The sequence below is a fragment of the Somniosus microcephalus genome, chromosome 9 (assembly GCF_052327205.1).
Source record: "Somniosus microcephalus isolate GS21.2 chromosome 9, FLI_Smic_1.0, whole genome shotgun sequence".
Lineage (NCBI taxonomy): Eukaryota > Metazoa > Chordata > Chondrichthyes > Squaliformes > Somniosidae > Somniosus > Somniosus microcephalus.
In genome coordinates, this window is record NC_140995.1 from 3417922 (window position 1) to 3438031 (window position 20110).

General features: G+C 45.9%; 1 protein-coding gene across 1 annotated transcript; it reads left to right on the forward strand.

Moving 5' to 3' along the window:
• Positions 1-6855: 6855 nt before the first annotated feature.
• On the forward strand, positions 6856-10911 carry lratd1 (LRAT domain containing 1). The gene is made up of 2 exons (XM_085996292.1): positions 6856-7005; positions 7380-10911. Exon 2 carries the CDS (start codon positions 7423-7425, stop codon positions 8194-8196), a length of 774 nt encoding a protein of 257 aa, XP_085852418.1. The 5' UTR covers positions 6856-7005; positions 7380-7422; the 3' UTR covers positions 8197-10911.
• Positions 10912-20110: the final 9199 nt, after the last annotated feature.

A 20110-nucleotide genomic window follows, 5' to 3' on the forward strand; every position in this document is an offset into this window, starting at 1 on the left:
CAAACAGAGAGATTTCATTATTTGTATTTATTTTCTTTCATTACTAAATTTTCCTCATTCTTCATATTACTAAGTTCGGATTCATTGGCAGGATTTTGAAAAAATATCTTAACCAGTTTGTTTGGTTCAGCCTTTGCTTTTTTTAAATTGACTATCAGATTTTTTACACTTCCCTTTGGCACTGAGTCTTGATTGTTGCTGATTTATGAGTAACAAATGTAACCAATCAGCTGCATCATGATTTTGCATCTAATTATTTTACATCAAGTGTGTCCAATGTGTGGCAGCAGTGTACAACACAGGAAGTGTGACAGATAGAGAGTGCAGCTCTGAAATATTGTGAATATGTGCTAGCAGATCTCCCATGGTATGCTCATGGTAAGTTGGATGATATGCTGTTTTATAACAACAGGAACACAATGAATCATTCTAGAGTCTGAGGGGGAGAAATTGGGTGAGTAGCGGCACCTGTTAGCGCCTAAAGATGCAGTCAGTGGCTGTAGTGCCACTGGCTGCGTCTCCGGCGATATTCAGTAGGGGCGCTAATGGTGGCGTTAGGCATTTGCGCTGCGCCGCCACCGATGACATCATCGGTGTGCGCAGCGCCCCATTCGTGCCCCGTTCGCGATATTTGGTAGCGACCGCCGCAGTTGCGCTGCTTGCTACCCGCGCCCGGTTCACGGGGCCTTACTGTGCCGGCAGCGGCGCAAGTTAAGGTGGAGGTGCGGGGCGGTCGCTTTTTCGGCGGCCGCCTGCCAGCACCTCCGTCCCCGGCCTCCTAACCCCCCCCCCCCCGCGGCATTGCCGGCTGTTTCCCGAGAGCCCGGCACTTCTCCTTGGTGCCGGGCTCATTTGCCGGCACTCGCGATCGGGGATCGCGCTGTTGCAGGCACCTCCCCCTTAACAGTGGGAGGAAGGCCTGCAGTACCGCAGCGTGCCGTGCCACAGCATGTGGCGCTGCGGCACATTGCGCTGCGATAATCAGTTTCAGCGCCCTAAGAGGGACGCGGAGCGCCTCGAGCCTCGCCCCGTCTCCCTCGAGGGGCACTGAAACTGAATTTCTGGCGATCGGTATCACACCGATCGCTGCGCTAAATCCTGCGCTCAGCCGACCTTTGCGCCACTTTGGCGCCCCAACCCAATTTCTAACAGCACAGAAGGAGGCCATTCGGTCAATCGAGTCCATGCCGGCTCTCTGTAGAACAATCCAGTCAGTCCCATTCCCCCGCTCTATCCCCATAGCCCTGCAAGTTTGTTTCCCTCAACTGCCTATCCAGTCTCCCCTTGAAAACATTGAGGCCTAGAAATTAGGTATGGCCCCGCCAGCTCAGTTGCACCCAAAAGTTTGCGCAGCGCCCGGAGCCCGTTGCGCCCACCAGAAATTCACTTTTAGCGCCCCAAATCGGAACCGGGCGCTATTCCAGGGTGTGCCCGCCCCCGCTTGGGGCGCTGAAACTGAATTTCAGCGCTGTAGGTGCCGCTGCGCCACCCCCTGCGGAGCGGCAGGCTGCGGTACTGCAGGCCTCCTCCTTCTCTTAAGGGGGAGGTGCCTACAACGGGGAGCTCGCCGCTTGATAATGCCGGCAAATGAGCCCGGCACCACGGAGAAGTGCCGGGCTCGCGGAAAGCAGCCAGCAATGCCGCGGGGGGGGGGGTGGAGGAGGCCGGGGAAGGAGGTGTGGCCAGGCGGCCGCCGAAAAAGCGGCCGGCCGCACCTCCGCCTTAACTAGCGCCACTAAGGCTGCAGCACGGCCCGGTCTTCACAACGTTGTTTGCGGCCGCTGCAGAAGAGGCGGCCGCAACTAAATATGGGGGTCGGGCCGGTAGCGGGGCGGAACCGGGGCGCTGCGCACACCGATGACATCATCGGTGCCGGCACAGCGCTACCGGCTACCGCCGCCATTAACGCTGCACTCAATTTCCGCGCTACCAACCCCGCCGGCGCAGAAGACCTCTTTAGGCGCTAAGTGGGCGCAAGGCCCACTGAATTTCTAGGCCTGAGTGTCTCCGCTTCCACCACTTCCGTCGGCAGCGAGTTCTACTGCGGACTGGAGTTGTATTTAAGTTGATCTGTCCTTTAAAAGCCACCAAGATTAATTGTTGTAACTAAGGACCTGCTGGACTCATTTGGAGTTTAATCACTCTCTGAGTGCTCATGTGCCATCTTTACTATATTAATAAGAATTTTCCCATGGCTTCTCATGGTGAGCCAGAGGTTATGCTGTTGCAAAGGAAAAGGTGTGTGTGAAATAATTTGGAAAAAACTTTCCAAAATGTCTGCCAAAAGATTTAAGCAAGTGTTTTTGATTGGTTCCTGAAGAATAAATAAGAAGTATTTCCCCCACCCATTGTAGTTTTATAGATAAGTAACTATCACAAATCTATAATCAAAGTTTAAGTAAACAATGATAGCCTTTGCATTCTCCAGATGAATAAAATATGACACAAATGTTCTAATCCTCCATCTCTGACTGGCTGGCTCTCTCTCACCCAGCCGGATTTGCCTTGAGTACAAAATAAGCATAAGATGAGAAATTTTAGTTCAAAAGAGCTTTCAAAATTCATCTTCCAGCTTGTTTTCTAATAATTTGGAAAACCAAAGAAATTCAAAGACTTACAGTCTGAGGAAAGATGTATTTCCATTTCAGCACTGAGAAAAAATAACCTTTTTATAAACAATAATTGTTTTGGAATGTTGGTATTAACATAATAAATGTGCAATGTTCCAATCACCCAGTTCATTTCTCTTTCTGTTTTTTCTTTCTCTATTCTTGTCTCTCCCATTTTGAGACAGTCCCTCGAACATAAAAGGTACTTAATAATGGTTTTCACAGGAAACTTTGCTCTAAAAGCTTTTAAAATTCATCCAGCAGCTTTTCTCAAACCAGTGGAACAAACAAAAAACCTCAGAAATCCCATTACACATGAGGAAAGATATGTTTGCAGTTGCACTGAATCATACCGATGCATGCTAGGAAATATTCTACATTATACGTGCTCAGAATATTGCATTTTGAGAACTTGCAGACACAGAAGTATTTGGTAACTCCCTTCAACTGACAGAATGGTAGCTCTGGGGAAAATATCAACTCCAATTTTTAAAAAATTCATTCCCGGGATGTGGGCATTGCTGGCAAAGCCAGCATTTATTGCCCATCCCTAACTGCCTTCAAGAAGGTGGTGGTGAGCCGCCTTCTTGAACCGCTGCAGTCCGTGTGGTGAAGGTGCTCCCACAGTGCTGTTAGGGAGGGAGTTCCAGGATTTGATCCAGCGACGATGAAGGATCGGCGATATATTTCTAAGTCAGGATGGTGTGTGACTTGGAGGGGAACTTGGAGGTGGTGGTGTTCCCATGCACCTGCTGCCCTTGTCCTTCTAGGTGGAAGAGGTCGCGGGTTTGGGAGGTGCAGCCGAAGAAGCCTTGGCGAGTTGCTGCAGTGCATCTTGTAGATAGTGCACACAGCAGCCACGGTGCGCCGGTGGTGGAGGGAGTGAATGTTTAAGGTGGTGGATGGGGTGCCAATCAAGCGGGCTGCTTTGTCCTGGGTTTAAGAGAGCAAAAAGGAAGGTTTTCAAGAATGGAAAAGGCAAGTATATAGACAAGTGTAATGATATTGTGAAATATCCTTTTATTATGTTACAAACCTTATTTTGAGACCTGGAAATGTAAGTATGTACAAATGAGAACTGGCAGATGAAAGGTTTTAGATAAGAAACACCTTTAGCAATTTAACTTTTTAGTTTCTATTTGATTTCTATCTCATCAATAACCTTCCCTCCATCATAAGGTCAGAAGTGGGGCTGTTCACTGATGATTGCACACTGTTCAGTTCCATTCGCAACTCCTCGGATAATGAAGCAGTCCGTGCCCGCATGAAAGAAAAGAAAGAAAGATCTGGATGACATTCAGGCTTGGGCTGATAAGTGGCAGTAACATTTGCACCACACAAGTGCCAGGCAATGACTATCTCCAACAAGAGAGATTCCCCCACCATCAACCTCCTGGGGGGTCACCATTGACCAAAACCTTAACTGGACAGCCACATAAGTTCTGTGGCTACAAGAGCAGGTCAGAGGCTGGGTATCCTGCGGCGAGTGTCTCACCTCCTGACTCCCCAAAGCCTTTCCACCATCTACAAGGCACAAATCAGGAGTGTGATGGAATACTCTCCACTTGCCTGGATCACTGCAGCTCCAACAACACTCAAGAAGCTCGACACCATCCAGGACAAAGCAGCCTGCTTGATTGGCACCCCATCCACCACCTTAAACATTCACTCCCTCCACCATCGGCGTACCGTGGCTGCAGTGTGTACCATCTACAAGATGCACTGCAACAACTCGCCAAAGCTTCTTCGACAGCACCTCCCAAACCCATGACCTCTTCCACCTAGAAGGACAAGGGCAGCAGGTGCATGAGAACACCACCACCTCCAAGTTCTCCTCCAAGTCACACACCATCCTGACTTGGAAATCTATCCCTGTTCCTTCATCGTCGCTGGATCAAAATCCTGGAACTCCCTCCCTAACAGCACTGTGGGAGCACCTTCACCACACGGACTGCAGTGGTTCAAGAAGGCAGCTCATCACCACCTTCTCGAGGACAATTAGGGATGGGTAATAAATGCTGCCCTTGCCAGCGATGCCCACATCCCAGGACCGAATAAAAAAGTTTCTTCTGCCACAGTTTTCCCTTGATGATGAATCACAGTGTCCTTGACCATATCCACGCCATTTCCTGTGCCTCTGTTCTCACACCCCTCCTTGCACAACAGTGACAGAGTCTCCCTTGTCCTAACCTTCTACTTCATTAGCCTTCACATTTACCAGATTGTTTCCTGCCTTTTTTGTCACCTACAACATGATCCCACCACCATGCACATTTCCCTTTCCTCCCCTCTCTGCTTTTTGGAAGGACCAATCCCTTCATGATACCCTTGTGTATTCTTCAACAAGCCCAACTTCAAGCAGATCTTCCGCTGGCAATTTCCCGTGCAACTCTGCCAGATGCAACATCTGTCCAATCACCTTTTCCCATATCATTGTCCAGGGTTCCAAACATTCCTTCCATGTGAGACAGCACATTATCTGTACTGCCGCCACTCTGGTATACTGTATTCATTGTTCATGGTGCAGTCTCCTCTACACTGGAAGAACAAATCTAGATTAAGTGACCAATTTGCCAAAAAGTTTACTACCTCTGCCAAGTGTGACTCCTCCCTATGGCTCAACAATTTAACTCACCCTCCCACTCTGACCTATCTATCTTTGATATCCTACTTTTTTCCAACCAAGCTAAACTCACGCATCAGGAACAGTGTCTCGTCATTCTCCTGGGCATTTTGCAACCCTCTGATCCTACATTAATTTTGCTAGCTATACCTCCCATTTGCTTTTTAACAGGGGCCACTGGGGATCAGGGATGGTTCTGTCTGCAGCCAGTGAAGGGGCTGATGTTTCAGATGTAGAGCCTTCATCAGACCAAGCTTTGATGCACCCCTGGTCTTGGCCAGTTTCCCTCCTCATTTTGAGACTGGTGGTCAATTATATTCCATTCCCGCTTTCATTTTAGATCTCCTGTATCTCCCCTTTTTTCTTGCCTTTTATCGTGTATGTCTTTCTACTGCGGTTTTCACTATCTTAGCTATTTATATGTTCCTCCTAGATCTTAACATAAGCTCAGGGATGATTTTTTTAAGATCTCTACTTTTCGATTAAGTCGTTTGTAGGTCGGTTCAAGACATTAAAAGTTCCTCTCATGTCTGGGAAATCTGTCATCTCCTCATCCCTAGTTTGGTTTGTCCTCTCTTCAATCCTACAAAGGAAGTGTCTTTCACCTAAAGTGCCGAGATATCTTTTCCCTTTACAGATGTGAGCTGACCTGTTGCGTCCATCGGCATTTTCTGTTGGTGGTTGCGATTTCCACTTTTTTTTCTGATGGTTTTTTTTTGGGGGTGCATTTTTGTCACCTCCGAGTCAGCGTTCGGGTTTGTTGGAGATGCAAGGCTTTAGAATTTCATTTTGAGTGTTTTGATTGATTCAGTTTCAGACAGGAAGTGCGTGCCGTGCTCTTGTTTTTAACCAGAGATGTGAGTTACCTTTTACAGATGTTGTAATGAGGGTGAATATTAATAATGGTGCGTTTGGTATTTGGGAAGCTTTATATTGCCGCTGTGTTTTCTGCGTTTCTCATTTAAGGATTTATTTATAAAAAGTAGACAAAATAATAGTGACACTCATTTAATAATCTAAATTTCTTAATTATGAAATGTTATCGCCCAATTCCCTTTCTTTTGGATTTATTAGGGCTGTTTGCCTTTTAAGGAAAGAAATTATGAAATTTTTCCAGCAGCACTTCCGTGCTGAGAAAACCGGGCACTTTTGAAGAGCGAGAATCTTTTCTTTCTATCGCCACCTCCGAGACTGACTTCGGCTGTTTCACAGAGATCGGTGCGGTGTTGGGATCCACTCCTCGCCACCGCGAAGTTTGACTGCAGCCGTCAGAATATTCCGGTAAGATGTCCCTCCAACGCCACGTCGCTTTTGTTCAGGAGCAGTCCCGGGGCAGCGAGATCCAGATTCCATTCCGATTTATTGTCAGGATGCTCCTGTTGCATTCTGCAGTCAAAAAATTGCAGCGCGACTCGAACCCCTTTGGTTCGACATAAATCTGTCGGACGGCGGGAGAACCCCCAGCAACCAGGCTTTTAAAAAAAGAGAAAGTTGATTGAAATGATGTTTGTGCACAGCCGGTGAGGGGCAGTTGGAGCAGCGAATTGCTGGTGCAGTCACATTGAGCAGACTCTGCCTCTCCGCCTCCTTCAGTGGGCAGCTCCTGGGCTGTTTGATTGACGGGAGGGGAGTGTGGATCCGAGGAGCCGCCACATGTGCCCAACACAGCGGGCTGTCCTGGTCCTGGTCCTGGTCTAGAGCCGGCCCGCATGGAGGAGCGCTGAGTCTGGCCAGGTAGAGCCGCTCTCACCCCAGGCTGGTGCTGGGCGCCAGGTGAGTGAGTGAGAGAGAGCTGAGGCTGGCTTCTCCACACAGCACTAAGACCGAGGCAAGGAACTGTGTGTGTATCAATGCACAGACTCTAACTCAGTCTTGTTCCAGAGAGAGAGGAGCTTTTTCTGTGTGTTTAAAACGTGCAGTAGTTGGGGAATGAGTCGCTCTGTTCACTCTCCTGGTCGGTGAAACCTGCCCAGAGAATGGAAAGCTGGAGGGGGCAGGCTGAGTGTTTGAAGGGGTTTGGACATTTCCAAGTGGGATTGTCTGCTCAGCCCAGGAGGGTGCAGTGAGCGGGACCCCGAGTTGTTTTGCCAGAGACAGAGGTGGAGGGGACACGATTAACAGCCACATTTTGTGCTTTTTCTTCCCAGGTCCACCCGCCGTCCTCTCGGTGTCCGTCTGCATGTGTCATTGATGGGAAATCAAATCGACCGGATCACCCACCTGAATTACAGCGAGCTGCCGACGGGCGACCCCTCGGGGATGGAGCAGGACGAGCTGCGGGTCGGGGTCGCCTACTTTTTCTCGGAGGAGGAGGAGGAGGAGCAGGAGCTGGGGCTGGGGCGGTGGAGGGAGCCGAGCCCCCCGCGGGACGAGTTGGAGTGCTCGGCTTTCTGCCGCCAGGAATGCATCTTCTCCAAACTGGGCCACCAGGACCTCCGGCTGCACCCGGTCAGTGCGCTGCTGCCCCGGTGCCGGGCTGGGGACCTGCTGGAGCTGCCGGGGGCTGCAGGTGGCGGTGGAGGCGGTCACTGGGCTGTCTATGTGGGCGAGAGCCAGGTCATCCACCTGCAGCGCCAGGAGATCCGCCGGGAGCGGCTGCAAGAGGTGAGCGGCGGGCGGCCCGCCCGCATCGTTAGCGCCTGGTACCGTTACCGCCCGCTGCCGGCCGAGCTGGTCCTGCACAACGCCCGCGGGCACGTCGGCCTCCAGGGCCGCGACATCTGCTGGGCCAACTCGGAGAGCTTCGCCGCCTGGTGCCGCTTCGGCAAGCGAGAGTTCAAGGCGGGCGGCGAGGTGGCCAACGCCGGCGAGCGGCGCTACTTCCTCAAGCTGCACCTGTCCGCCAGCCGGGTGCACACCCTCGCCTTCCCCAGCCTGGAGGACCTCATCAGGGAAAAGCGCCGCAGGGACGCCGGGGGCAGAGTGGGAGTGCTAAAGGAGCTGGCTATATTAAACCAGGAGTAAAATCAACCACAGGGGGCAGGAGCAGAAGAGGAAGGCGGCGGCGCGGCCAGTTGGAACTTGCCCTGGCATCTCCTCCAGAAGCGAAGTCTGCTGCAACTCCTCTCCCCGAGGGTTTCATCAGGATGGCAACATTCCAGGCGCCAGCTGTGAAGTAGGATGCAAATGGATGGTTACCTTCTCCAATGACTTATCCTCATTGCCGAAAACTCAGAGGATTAAGGTGTGAACTTAAGCACGTACATTTTCTAACTGCCAATTCCCAGTGTTCATTCTGTGTGCCATTTTTCATGTTATGGTTTCAACTTGGATATTCCAATATTCCAATCCAGAGCTGGTTTTGTTGTCCTTTAGGACGGCCTCTGTCGAGGAATTCTCTCGTTCCTATTTTTGTTTGAACGCACTTCTTGACATTAAATCACATTATTTGTGTGTGGGGGGAGTGGAGGGGGTGAATTGCATCGTGGGTGCTGGAAATAGCAAACCCAATGCAAGAGGTAGTGTCCAGTTTAGGGATTTTACTACTTTCATGTTGATGTGTATATTCTTTAAGGATTTTTAAGGGGATGGAGTATACAGTTCTCATTTTATGTTCTATTATTTAGGGAATAGTACCTAAATAACCTTGTGGAGATGGCATAAACATGCCAAACATATGAGAGTGTTCTCAAGCCCTGGGGACTGTCACTCAGATCTCTTGTCATATTTTTGCAAAGCACTTTCAAATGACAGCATTTCAGTACCTGTGAGACAGGCACAGAGCAGCATTGGTCACGAGAAGCTTGTGCCGTGGATATCTTGGCTTATAGGGGGCCCTGCTCTCTCTCCAGTTTCCTGTGTGAGCACTAGTGAGAAATGCCACTTGTTCTGCTATATTAATGGGAAGATTTGGATTGCAGGAATACTAGAGTAATTTTTTGGGGGAATATAATTACTATACAAATGAGAGGAGATAAAGAGAGTGTTTGTGTGTGCGCGCTCCCTTCTATTTTCTTTGTTTCCTCCTGCATTTTCACGGTGGCCCGGATTTAGCTGTGAGCGGCGAAGGAACGGCTTTTGCTGTTCACGTTGCGTACAGTTGCCTCAAGACTTTTTGCAGGTTTGTCAGCGGAGATTTCTAGTTTTGGGTCATCTAATGCTATGCAGCACCCTCTACATGCGACCTATGGCGTCTATAAGCAGGAAAGCAGCAAGGAGGCTCTTCAACCAGTCAGTGAAGAATCCTCACAGACACGCAGACTGCAAAGTGGGAAGTAAAAGACCGGAAATATAAATGACATTTAACTCATTGTACAGGAAGCTAAATAGATTGCGACATACACATGGGATTAAGGGAGAGACATAAGAGAAACTATATATAAAAAATAAAAGATCTGCAACATTAATTTTATTCTGATGGAATAAGACTCCACACTTGTAAAATTAATTTTTCAGGGCCAGAGAGGTTGTTCAGTAATTATCACTTATCACACCGTTAAAAAGTTACTCCTGATTATACAAGCCCTAACTTTTTCATCTGTCTTTAGACTAGTGGGTAATTCACCTAAATTCACACCATTACAGTGATCTCTGCAGAGTCCATAGGCGATGACTGCAACATCACACCCTGTGGCGGAGCAGGGTATCCTTGGCAGCAACTTCCAGATTTCCGACTTTAACTGCGCATGTGTGGATGCCAGAAGTTGCTTTCAGTTTTACTCTGTAATAATGGCGAGCACTGGCGGCCTCACCACTCACCGTTATTAGTACAGCAAAACCCGGGCCATTGTCTTCGCTTGGAAGCAATGTCTTCCATCAACCCTGCTTGCCTCCCCCACTGCATGGCCCAGTCAAATTTTTGTGCATGCGCGGTATCGCTGATGTGAAAGCCAGTGAGCGGCCTGCGCGAGACCTGGCAGAGGCCACGCAGCTTAACGGGAGCATTGCTTGGACGGTCTCAGCACATCGAAATCTCCACAGATCCTGATCCTGTCAATACTGCCCTTGGTTAACTCACCAGCAGTCATTCCTGGCCAGTTTTTGTCCCTCCTTGGACTGCTTGGTTAAGGTGTTGGAGTGATGGGATGCTTAACTTTAGAACTGAAAAGTTGCAATAGAATTTATTTTTATTTAGTTAATTCAAAATCTAGCTTATAATGGAATAGGCTAAATGAAACTAATTTTATTTTTAATTTTTATTTTCTATTACAATTTCTTTGTTTTTTAATAGGTGAAACTGCAATATTGTCGGTGCTTTCGCCTGTCGTTTTGTTTCAGTGTACTGCTGGATTGTAATATCGCCATAGACTGGCCAGGCACTGCAGTCTTCATGTACAATTGATACTATTTCAACCGGCAGTGGGCTCTGTAACATGAACAATCCATGTACTGTGAAAGAGCAGAGCTTCATATCTGCTCACAGTTACAGGCATTAGTAATTGCACTAAATACTGAGTGCATACTAACCTATTGCTCTATTTTTATTATGCAAGGTGACTTGACTAGAACTGTGATAAATTTGACATTCAAATACTAGCCGAGCACGAATCGAACCGTCATTCACTGTTGTCTGCACTGTCTGTTAGTAAGCAGCATCACTGCTATGTCATCGGAACTACTGCCTTCCTCTCTAATCTGATTAAATCACTTGCCAAAGTGATCGAGCCAGAGCCCAGTGTTTACTGAACCACTGTCCCTTGCAGTGACGCAAAGCAAAAATAAAATTAAAGTTACATTGAACGGCTACATTATCTTTCTGCCAGTGAAACTGATTTCACAGGAACATTGAAACAGCAGTAGGCCGTTGTGTGTGAGGAATATTATACAATGGACTGTTTGTGGAGGTGTCTGACCCAGTTCACTCCACCTGACCGTTCCCTAAATTTTATGTATTGGGACTATGGAAAAGAAAATCAGGCAGCGTGTAAAACGGGCTGCCGGTTCGCCAGTGCCCGCTTTGCACTGCTGCCCAAGACTAATTTCTACCTCAAATAGCCACATCAGACCGTCATATAGAATCATCGATAGAGCCATCGATAGAAACATCGATAGAAACATCAGAGCAGGAGCAGGCCATTCAGCCCTTCGAGCCTGCTCCGCCATTCAATATGATCATGGCTGATCCTCTATCTCAATACCATATTCCCGCTCTCTCCCCATATCCCTTGATGCCTTTTGTGTCTAGAAATCTATCTATCTCCTTCTTAAATATATGCCATGTCTATCTTAATATCAGCCAGAAAATGTACCTGGGATGGCAGGATGACGTATGAGGAGAGATTGGGTCAATTGGGCTTATACTCGCTGGAGTTTAGAAGAATGAGAGGGGATCTCATTGAAACTTATAACATTCTAACAGGACTAGACAGACTAGATGCAGGAAGGATGTTCCCAATGGCGGGGGAGTCCAGAACCAGGGGTCACAGTCTAAGAATAAGTGGTAAGCCATTTAGGACAGAGATGAGGAGGAATTTCTTCACCCAGAGAGTGGTGAACCTGTGGAATTCTCTACCACAGAAGGCAGTTGAGGCCAATTCATTAAATATATTCAAGAAGGAGTTGGATATATTTCTTAAGGCTAAAGGGATCAAGGAATATGGGGAGAAAGCAGGGACAGGGTACTGAATTTGGATGATCAGCCATGACTCATTAAATGGCGGAGCAGGCTCGAGGGGCCGAATGGCCTACTCCTGCTCCTATCTTCTATGTTTCTATGTATCTTCTAACATTGTAGCTAGTGCTAAAAAGATTAGCAGCTTAATTAATGATCCTTTTCAACTGATCTAGGACCTGATTCTAATCGGCCCCCAATTGTCATAAGGCAGATCAATTTAAAAGAACTGGAGGTTGATTAGAATCCAGCATAAAGGCACTTTCTAGAATAATTCCCCTTCCAAGCAGACATTGTTGACTATTTGTATTGTTCAGTTAAACAAAATTAAATTCCAGCCACTATTATTAGAACCTAGCCAGTACCAACTGATCTGTGATAAGGAAAACTGCCCTTGGGAAGTGACACACAAGACAAAACATAGAAACATAGAAGATAGGAGCAGGAGTAGGCCATTCGGCCCCTCAAGCCTGCTCTGCCATTCAATGCGATCATAGCTGATCATCCAAATTCAGTACCCGGTCCCTGCTTTCTCCCCATATCCCTTGATCCCTTTAGCCTTAAGAAGTATATCTAACTCCTTCTTGAATATATTTAATGAATTGGCCTCAACTGCCTTGTGTGGTAGAGAATTCCACAGGTTCACAACTCCCTGGGTGAAGAAATTCCTCCTCATCTCAGTCCTAAATGGCTTACTCCCTTATCCTTAGACTGTGACCCCTGGTTCTGGACTCCCCCGCCATCGGGAATAGCCTTCCTGCATCTAGTCTGTCCAGTCCTGTTAGATTTTATAAGTTTCAATGAGATCCCCTCTCATTCTTCTAAACTCTAGCGAATATAAGCCTAATCGACCCACTCTCTCCTCATACGTCATTCCTGCCATCCCAGGTATCAGTCTGGTGAATCTTCGCTGCATTTTCTCCATGGCAAGAACATCCTTCCTCAGATAAGGTGACCAAAACTGCACACAATACTCAAGGTGTGGTCTCACCAAGGCCCTGTACAACTGCAGCAAGACATCCTTCTTCCTGTACTTGAATCCTCTCGCTATGAAGGCCAACATACCATTTGCCTTCTTAACCGCCTGCTGCACCTGTATGCTTACCCTCAGCGACTGGTGCACAAAGACACCCAGGTCTCGTTGCACTTCCCCTTTTCCCAATCTATTGCCTTTCAGATAATAATCTGTCTTCCTGTTTTTGCCACTGAAGTGGATAACCTCACATTTATCCACATTATACTGCATTTGCCATGCATCTGCCCAATCACCCAACCTGTCCAAATCATAATGGAGATTCTCTGCATCCTCTTCACAGCACACACGCCCACCCAACTTTGTGTCGTCTGCAAACTTGGAGATATTACATCTAGTTCCCTCGTCTAGATCATTATTATATATTGTGAATAGCTGGAGTCCTAGCACCGATCCCCGCGGTACCCCACTAGTCACTGCCTGCCACTCGTTTATTCCAACTCTTTGCTTCCTGTCTGCCAACCAGTTCTCTATCCAAGACAATACCTTACCCCCAATCCCGTGTGCTTTAACTTTACATGCTAATCTCTTATGCGGGACCTTATCGAAAGCCTTCTGAAAGTCCAAATACACCACATCCCCTGGTTCTCCCTTATCTATTCTACCAGTTACATCCTCAAAAAATTCCAGTAGATTAGTCAAGCACGATTTACCTTTTGTAAATCCATGTTGACTTTGTCCGATCCTGTCACTGTTTCCCAAGTGCTCTGCTATTACATCTGTTATAATGGACAGTAGCATTTTCCCCACTACCGATGTCAGACTTACCGGTCTATAATTCCCCGTTTTCTCTCTACCACCTTTTAAAATTTATTAAGTAACTTGAACCCAGTGACTTCGTGTATTCATAACCAATTGCTGTTTGCTTGCACTGGCCTCACAGACAGAACACCTGCACAACCCAATTTTCTGTAAGCCACAACATTTGTACAGTTTAGTCAGAAAATGTGGAATTCTCACCAGTAGAAACCAAACGACAAAAGGGGTATGGGGAGAGAGCGGGAATATAGTATTGAGATAGAGGATCAGCCATGATCATATTGAATGGCGGAGCAGGCTTGAAGGGCCGAATGGCCTCCTGCTCCTATTTTTTTCTAGGTTTCTAAACCCACTTTCTACAATTTTTTTCCTGATGGGACATCGTAGTCATCAGCTCAGCAGTGGGACTGGTCACTGATTTTATTGGTATATTAAAGCGTGGAGCAAAGAACTGGTGCCCTATTGAGAGCCACTGGTCCACATACCATGCAATAGTTTAGCCAAATCACCTAATTAGGCAGTTCCGATTTGCATAGCTAGTGAAATAGAACTCAAATTCCAATTCTCTAATTGGCTTCATTTTTTAATTAATCTTGTTTATACTCATGCTTGGACACTGCAGAAAGCCCAGCATCACCTAGAATCCAGCTATCACTATTTCATATCCTGATATGAACTGAGCAAAAGGAGTCTGGTATTGGAATTAAAAGACAGCACAATAAAAAAAACCCACTGTGGATGTTCTGACCGCTGCTTCCCGCTTGTCTCACGTTATAACAAAGGCATTCCTGACAGTTCTTTGACATGCAGGGACAAGTACATGCAGCGAGCACGGTGACTGTACTATTCAGTCTAGCAGTCTAGGTGCCTCACTACAGCATGTTAGTCATAGAGGGGTATAAATTCGACTTGGGCAATAACGCAAAATGGGGGATAGCGAATCAACCACCCGTTTACGGTCCGCCAGATTTTTGTTTAACATTGAAGTAATCGGGCGGTGTGCTGTTACCCGTTTCGCTCCACTGCCCACGATGAATTAACACCCCAGACGCATAGAAACATAGAAGATAGGGGCAGGAGTAGGCCATTTGGCCCCTCGAGCCTGTTCCGCCATTTAATGAGATCATGGTTGATCATCCAAACTCAGTACCCTGTCCCTGCTTTCTCCCCATATCCCTTGATCCCTTTAGCCTTAAGAAATATATCTAACTCCTTCTTGAATATATTTAATGAATTGGCCTCAACTGCCTTGTGTGGTAGAGAATTCCACAGGTTCACCACTCTCTGGGTGAAGAAATTCCTTCTCATCTCTGTCCTAAATGGCTTACCCCTTATCCTTGGACTGTGACTCCTGGTTTTGGACTCCCCTGCCATCGGGAACATCCTTCCTGCATCTAGTCTGTCCAGTCCTGTTATAATTTTATAAGTTTCAATGAGATCCCCTCTCATTCTTCTAAACTCCAGCGAGTACAAGCCCAATCGACCCAATCTCTCCTCATACGTCATTTATGCCATCCCAGGTATCAGCCTGGTGAATCTTCGCTGAATTCCTTCCATGGCAAGAATATCCTTCCTCAGATAAGGCGACCAAAACTGCACACAATACTCAAGATGTGGTCTCACCAAGGCCCTGTACAACTGTAGCAAGACATCCTTGTTCCTATACTCAAACCCTCTCACTACGAAGGCCAACATACCATTTGCCTTCTTAACCACCTGCTGCACCTGCATGCTTACCTTCAGCGACTGGTGCACAAGGACACCCAGGTCTCGTTGCACTTCCCCTTCTCCCAATCGATTGCCATTCAGATAATAATCTGCCTTCCTGTTTTTGACACCAAAGTGGATAACCTCACATTTATCCACGTTATATTGCATCTGCCATGCTTCTGCCCACTCACCCAACCTGTCCAAATCATCCTGTAGTTTCTTGGCATCCTCCTCACAGCACACACGTCCACCCAGCTGTGTGTCATCTGCAAATTTGGAGATATTACATCTAGTTCCCTTGTCTAGATCATTAATATATATTGTGAATAGCTGGGGTCCAAGGACCGATCCCTGCGGCACCCCACTAGTCACTGCCTGCCACTCGGAAAAAGACCCATTTATTCCAACTCTTTGCTTTCTGTCTGCCAACCAGTTCTCTATCCAAGTCAATACCTTGCCCCCAATCCCATGTGCCTTAACTTTACACGCTAATCTCTTATGTGGGACCTTATCGAAAGCCTTCTGAAAGTCCAAATACCACATCCACTGGTTCTCCCTTATCTATTTTACTAGTTACATCCTCAAAAAATTCCAGTAGATTAATCAAGCACGATTTAACTTTTGTAAATTCATGTTGACTTTGTCCGATCCTGTCACTGTTTTCCAAGTGATCTGCTATTACATCTTTTATAATGGACTCTAGCATTTTCCCCACTACCGATGTCTGTAATTCCCCGTTTTCTCTCTACCACCTTTTTTGAACAGTGGGGTAACATTAGCTACCCTCCAATCCATGGGTACTGTTCCAGATTCCATTGAATGTTGGAAAATGATCAGCAATGCATCTACTATTTCTAGGGCCACTTCCTTAAGTACCCTAGGATGTAGATTATCAGGCCCTGGGGATTTATCGGCCTTCAATCCCATCAATTTCCCTAACACCATTTCCCTACAAATACTGATTTCTTTCAGTTCCTCCCTCTCATCAGACCCTATGTTCCCCGACATTTCTGGGAGGTTATTTGTGTCCTTTGTGAAGACAGAACCAAAGTATGTATTTAATTGATCTGCCATTTCTTTGTTCCCCATTATAAATTCCCCTGATTCTGACTGCAAGGGACCTACACTTGACTTCACCAATCTTTTTCTCTTCACATATCTATAAAAGCTTTTACAGTCAGTTTTTATGTTCCCTGAAAGCTTACTCTCATATTCTATTTTCCCTTTCTTAATTAATCCTTTTGTCCTCCTTTGTTGAATCCTAAATTGCTCCCAATCCTCTGGATTACTGCTTTTTCTGGCCAATTTATATGTCCTCTCCTTGGATCTTATGCTATCCCTAATTTCCCTCGTTAGCCACGGTTGAGTCACCGTTTTTGTTTTATTTTTATGCCAAACTGGGATGAACAAATTCTGTAGTTCATCCATGCGGTCTTTGAATGTTTGCCATTGCCTATCCACTGTTAACCCTTTGAGTGACATTCCCCAATCAATCCTACCTAATTCGCGCCTCAGACCATCGTAGTTTCCTTTATTTAAATTCAGGACCCTAGTCTCCGAGTCAACTACTTCATTCTCCATCTTAATGAAGAATTCGATCATATTATGATCGCTCTGACCCAAGGGGTCTCGTACAACAAGATTGCTAATTAATCCTTTCTCGTTACATAATACCCAATCTAAGATGGCCTGATCTCTGGTTGGTTCCTCGACAAAAAGGAATATCTTGTTTAATTCTTCCTGAATACAGGTATTGAAAAATAAATAGTTGCCGTATATGGAACGTGAGGTCTGGTTCCAGTTTAGTGCACCAAGTTAATTAGATTCCAAGATAGAAGGCTTGTATATGTGAACATAAAATCAGAAGTAGCTAATACTTCACTTAGTGTAAAATCCACATCCGCACGGCCTGAAGCTGTTACCTTCCCAGGAATTGCTTATGGAACCAGAAGGAAAAATAATTACAATTTCCAAGCCAGTTCCAAATGTATTTCAATTGAACGTAATAGAACTACAATATTTTGCTGGTGCATTTTGTGCTTGGATCAGGATTTATATACCACAGAGTGGTGCATTGGAGTTTTTTGCCTGGATCAGAATAATGCTGAGATCAGGTATGTGTTTACATAGATTCCGCTATTCCAAATGTAAAATGTTGCTCCTTATATTTTTGGACCAGTATTCAGCAGATTAACCGTTTGAGAACCAGAGTAGCATTTCTGAATTTGTTTGGTGATGCCTTCTAGCACAGCTTTAGTTGTACAGAGTGCCTTTCATATCTTGCATTGCCTGAGGAAGATGTGCATATTTTGCGGGTTGCTGGTTCACTGTCAAAGAGTTAGCATCAGAAGGGACATTTCTGCTCAAATTCTTGTGAAGGTGGTGCTGCTTGTTATTTTTATTATTTCAAATTGGCAGAGGCAATAGATTAGAACCCTGATTTCCCTGTGTCTTTTGGCCGGCACGCCATCATAACCTAGATGGGCAGACCAATGAAAATCAGAATGGTGAGCTGATCTGCCAGCACCCTGCCACCCTATATCACTTCTGGGGTTTCCTGGCAGAAGTGGTGTCAGGTGTCAGGTATGTGAGGGTGTGTTGGCATAGGTCGCGGATGGCATCATGTGACATATTTCCCATCGTTAGTACCTTGGCTGGGCGCCAAGACCGCTGGTGTGTCCCATGCATCCGGAGTTACCGTGTGCTGCGGGGTAGAAGAGAGTAGAATCTAAACGGCCACTTGACTAAGTCAGAGCAGAAATTTTAAAATCATCAAAGCGCTTTTAACTTTTTTTAACCTTCAGTTGGTACCATTACCCACACTGCAATGTGGCAAGACACTACAACAATGGAGTCCAAAACTAGGGGTCATATATATAGGAATAGTCACGGAGAAATCCAATAAGGAAATCAGGAGACACTTCTTGACCCAGAGAGTGGTTAGTCTGTGGAACTTGCTACCATATGGGAATAGTTGAGGCGAATAGCAGGGATGCATTTAAGGGGAAGCTAGATAAGTACGTGAGGGAGAAAGGAATAGGAGGATATGCTGATAGGATGAGATGAAGTAGAGGAGGAAGGGGCTCATGTAGAGCATAAACACCAGCATAGACCAGTCTCTTTACTGTAAATTCGATGTCATTTTACGTAACCATCTCCTTCCCCCTCCGCCACACATCTAACAAGGGTGGGGCAATGGCACAGTAAATGGCCTTGGCCCTGCCTTCAATATAAAAATGGACGTTGCTGGGGTCTGTCACTATTGCGGTAAAAAGGAAAATTGACCCCTAGATTTTAATGCTTTTAATTTGATGTCAAAAAGATGATTGCCAACTTTTTCCTTGTCCACTAAAGATGTTACGAACACAATTTATGAATACAGTATTTATTAAGAGCACTGTATACTTCATGGACTTCATCTAAGTTTTATTGCAAATGGGGCACACACACATAAACAACCTACTCATTAACGCGCCTACTCAACATATAGCATTGGAAGGTAATTCCCAATAATTCAGTAAGATTCACTTTTTAAGATTTCTTCATCACAGAAGAATGTTCTTTGTAAATGGCCTATCTTCATTTCCTTCTTGATTGTGCTTTTTTTCTCTAATATGCAACCATTGGTAAGTCACTTTTTAAATTGGAAAAAGCCTAAAATGTAATAATAAATTATTCTGGTTATAAAAGTGAGCTCTGCTGGGAGCTGTCATTACACAATGACATTCTTAATAAGTAACTCATTTAGGTTGGAATCCTTTGACATTTAATAAATGTTACCCTAAGTGGGATTTCACACAATTTTTCTTAAATGGGCTCTATGTATAATTAAAAATTGCGTCCCTGCGAATTGCATTGTAGCGAGCCTCTAAAACTGCTTATGGTGTCATGATCAATGATCAATGTGAGGGAACAAAAATCAACGTTTTATCCTCCCTGGATTAATCCTCCAGGCATTTTACCCACTTTGCCCAGCCTCCGTTCTCTCCCTGGCCTCTCATTTCTCCCAGCCAGACCCACTCTGAGATTTGGCTGGAACTTGACCCTGGATGCAGCCATCCTCCCCACTCCTGCTCTGCTCTGAAGGTAGTTGGACAGTAGATATTTTCTATGTTATGATCACATTTATATTCTTGGTGACTGAGCTGAGGTAGCTGTAATATCACTTTCAAGCTTGCAATTTTTAATATTGATTTGTTGGGTATTTATGTATTAATTTATCATTATGAAAAAAAATTCTATTCATCATTATATAAAGAAAAATATTCTGTCCATGATGTTCCATAGATCTGACTGATCTGAACTAACATTTGTGACTATTAATGCATTTTCACTCACATGGTCAGCAGGGACCAGTCCACCCTTGTCAGTCCATTATTGCTTTGCAACTAAGCCTCAGCCGCAGGCAATTAATCCCTGTTGTTTCTTCTTGTGTCCAGACCTGAGCCTTGTACTCTGTTCTAACTCAACTTTAAGGTATCAGCCTTGGCTTGGTGGTAGCACTCTCGCTTCTCTCTCGCTCTCTTTTTTGCGCTCTCTTTTTCGCGCTCTCTTGCTTTCTTTTGCTCTGCTCTCTTTCTCTCTCCCCCTCTTACCCCCCCCCCCCCCCACACCCCAATATTTTGCTTGGCAACAAGATAACTTTTGCAGCAATCCCTGATTTGGAGCCCAATCTGTCCCCAGGTCTCCATGATACGTGAAAAGAAAGAGTGTGAGAGACATGCAGAAAAAAGAAAGACATACTGAGTGCCAAACATACTAAATGAAAAAGAGAAAGAAAGGTATACAGAGGTAAAGCACAGAGAGAGAGAGAGAGAGAATTAAAA

What these genes read in the sequence shown, in the direction of transcription:
- lratd1 (XM_085996292.1), top strand. Translation starts at nt 7,423, where the DNA reads ATGGGAAATCAAATCGACCGGATCACCCACCTGAATTACAGCGAGCTG.